We start from the raw sequence: 3,194 nt of genomic DNA, 5'->3' as shown, positions 1-3,194 counted from the left end.
GAGGGACTTCTCTTTGTCAAGTACCCAGATGGCAGGCCCACAGGAGATGCATTTGTGTTATTTTCCTGTGAAGATTATGCACAGAATGCACTTAAAAAGCACAAAGAAATACTTGGAAAACGTTACATTGAACTCTTCAGGAGCACAGCAGCAGAAGTCCAACAGGTTGTAACAATTGGCTATGAGAGTCAAAACTTAAGACATTTCTTCTTACACTTGCACAGAAATCTGTTGTAGACAACCATGAATGTCTATTATAGAAAAGATGTCAAGTTCTAGAAAGGGCAATGTGTGTTTTGTGATGGGCATGGAAAATTGTGCAGCATTGTTGGGTGGTTTTGGTTTGGTTGGGGTTTTTTTAATTGCCATTGCCTGTTTATTTGGGTTTTTTAACATCCCTCAGAATAGAAGTTAAAATCATTGCATAATTTCCTCCCTGTGCAGCATTGTTGGGTGGTTTTGGTTGGGTTGGGGTTTTTTTAACTGCCATTGCCTCTTTATTTGGGTTTTTTAACATCCCTTAGAATAAAAAGTAAAAATCATTGCATAATTTTCTCCTTAAAGGTTGACTGAAATCACAATAATCTAAAAATATACTAGATTGATAATATTGCAGTAGTGCTTCTTGAAAATCTGTAGTATAGTCTTTAAATTCCAGTCTCCATATACAAAATTTCTAATATTAAATCCAAATCTGGCTGCATTAAAGAAGCTTTTTTTTCTACAACTTCATTGTTGGAGACTATGAATGAACAGGATGTATTTGATTTTTGGTGAAAAGTGAACTATTTGTTCCTCTAAGGTAATACATTTCACTTTTTTCCCTATCCTTCCCTAGTTCCTAGTATCACCGTCTTAAACTGGTGAAACCATTTTATTTTGGCACAAGCAGCTATGAAAACATCACATATTGTATTTTTCTTCCTGACACAGAATATTTCTAGACTGTTGGTTCCAAAGGCAAACCATTATGAGATTTAGTCTGGTCTTTGCATAACCACTGGCTATAAAAATGTAATGTGGTTACTGTTTCAACCTCTGTGACATGTGAAGTCTGTTCCATAGAAAGGATTGAGCATGGGAAAGAATATCCATACTTGTAGGCCATTTACCCTTACTACTGTGATATGGATATTACAAGAGCAAAGAATCTGATCTGTGTTGTGGAGATCAAGTGAAATGGTATTTCTCCCCTACCCCAATTCCAAGAGAAAGAGGCTAAATCCTCTAAGGAACAAAACTGCTGTTACCATGACCAGATCTTGGTTCTCACTTTTTTTTTTTTAAGAAGAACTGGAGAAAACTTATATTCTACCAATGTCATCAGATCTTGGTTCTCACTTTTTTTTTTTAAGAAGAACTGGATAAAACTTATATTCTACCAATGTCATACTTCTTCCTTGTTGACAGCTGTCTAGAGTGACACCGTAACTTTTTTGCTGCTTGGGCAAGAGATGATTTTTTTTTTTTAGGAAATTACAGGCTCCTTGTTTATTACAAGAGGTAAAGCCACTCTCATCTGCTTAGTGTTAATACAAAGTTATTGCAATATTCTCTACATAGCTGAGGAAGATTTCTGACCTGAGATGTGCTACAAGTAGATTCTTGAAAATGAGCTTCTGTTGAGACAAACTCACCAAGCTGAGTCACTTTTGATGAAACTAAAGTTTGGTAACTTCCTCTTTTGGTACCTCTTTCAGTAGAATGACTGTCCTTAATTTACCCTAATTTAAGTAAGAACTGTACTGGACAATGCTGCTTTATTAGCACAGATGTGGTTGCTGATGTTCTGTTTTGAGATATTCCCAAAAGAACTGTAATTGGTTCTTAACTTTTTTTTATTATGAGACTAGAAAGTTCTGTTATTAGGGTCTAGCAAATTGAATTTGTTAGCCTTCTCCTCTCCCCCTCTGTTTTGAAACTTTCAATGCCCAACAGGAAACTAAGAGCAAAAATGTGGTTGAAGAAGAGTGTTTTCTTCTCTGATGTTGGAAATAGTATTGTGAGACTTGATCTGTGTTCAGCCAGATGATGTGATTCTATCACTGTACTTCTTTGCCAACAGGTACTTAATCGATACATGTCGACACCTCTTATTCCAACTCTCCCAACTCCCATCATTCCTGTCATCCCCCCACCATACACCATTGCCACACTCTCCCAACTCCCATCATTCCTGTCATTCCTCCACCATACACCATTGCCACGGGCAGCATACGTGACTGTGTCCGGCTCAGAGGTCTTCCTTACACTGCTGGCATTGATGACATCTTGGAATTTATGGGAGATGCCACAGGTGATATCAAGCCCCATGGAGTTCACATGGTCCTTAATCAACAGGTAACAGTACTTAGCATGGGGGGACTAAGTTTCCAGTGACTGAACAGGATTAGAAGTCAAGGCAGCTTTCCTGTTCTTGGCTGTGTTTTAGTCTTCTATAACCTTGAGAAAATAAAATGTTCTGGATTTTTTTCTTTCCCTCTTACATACATACACACTTGCTATTCTTTCTATGTATGTATGCATCAGCCTGGGGAGGATGAAGCTTTTTCTTCTGGTGATAACCTTATCCTGGAGGTTGTCTTAAATAGCCCTTGTGTTTCAGTCAGGTACTGGAGAGATACACAAGTCAGAAACATCTCTTGTGAGATGGCATAGCTGCCCTGTCAGCTTCAGGGTTTCTGCAGTGTTGTTTAGGGGGTTGTGTGAAAATCAGGTTTTCCTAACTTCTACTTGACTAGAGATTTCTCAGGCTCTAAAGGAAGTTGGTGATTCAAAATTGTGGTTTGAATGTATCTTAATGACATGATCATGGAGATAAATTTTTCCCTGTTGTCTTGTATTAAAAATAAACTTAGCCACAGAAATACTGAGGTATTAAGGAAAACACATGCAAGAAGTCTACTGTATTTGCTTTGATTCTGTTATTAAGGAAGTTTTTAGTATTTTATGCACATATCTGTTGTCAAACTGCAGAAAATCAGACCTGGAAATCAATTCCTGATGTAGCCTATGGGCTTTACTAAAGTATGTGGAGCTTTATAGTGTTGTACTATTACCTGGAATGTGAAGCCAGACTCCTCCTAGATCTCCACAGCAAAAGAATAAGAGACTATTAATAAACTGCAGCAAGAAAAATTTCAATTGGATGAAAAGGAGAAATTTAAATCGGTGAGAAATTAGCTGCGCACATG

General features: G+C 37.5%; 1 protein-coding gene across 1 annotated transcript in view; it reads left to right on the top strand.

The window, feature by feature from the left end:
* The window catches only part of LOC103810532 (epithelial splicing regulatory protein 2-like), a gene marked incomplete at its 3' end in the record, with an annotated part of 27,295 nt that extends 24,955 nt beyond the window's left edge, over nucleotides 1–2,340 (top strand). Inside the window, 3 exon segments of the mRNA XM_009083435.1 lie at nucleotides 1–165; nucleotides 2,066–2,114; nucleotides 2,165–2,340. The exon segment at nucleotides 1–165 is cut by the window's left edge and continues 36 nt beyond it. Of these exon segments, the coding sequence (XP_009081683.1) occupies nucleotides 1–165; nucleotides 2,066–2,114; nucleotides 2,165–2,340 (390 nt within the window).
* Nucleotides 2,341–3,194: the final 854 nt, after the last annotated feature.

The sequence above is a fragment of the Acanthisitta chloris genome, unplaced genomic scaffold (genome assembly GCF_000695815.1).
Source record: "Acanthisitta chloris isolate BGI_N310 unplaced genomic scaffold, ASM69581v1 scaffold8251, whole genome shotgun sequence".
Taxonomy (NCBI): Eukaryota; Metazoa; Chordata; class Aves; order Passeriformes; family Acanthisittidae; genus Acanthisitta; species Acanthisitta chloris.
Note: the sequence above shows the minus strand (reverse complement) of the source record. Positions and strands in the feature narration are given on the sequence as shown.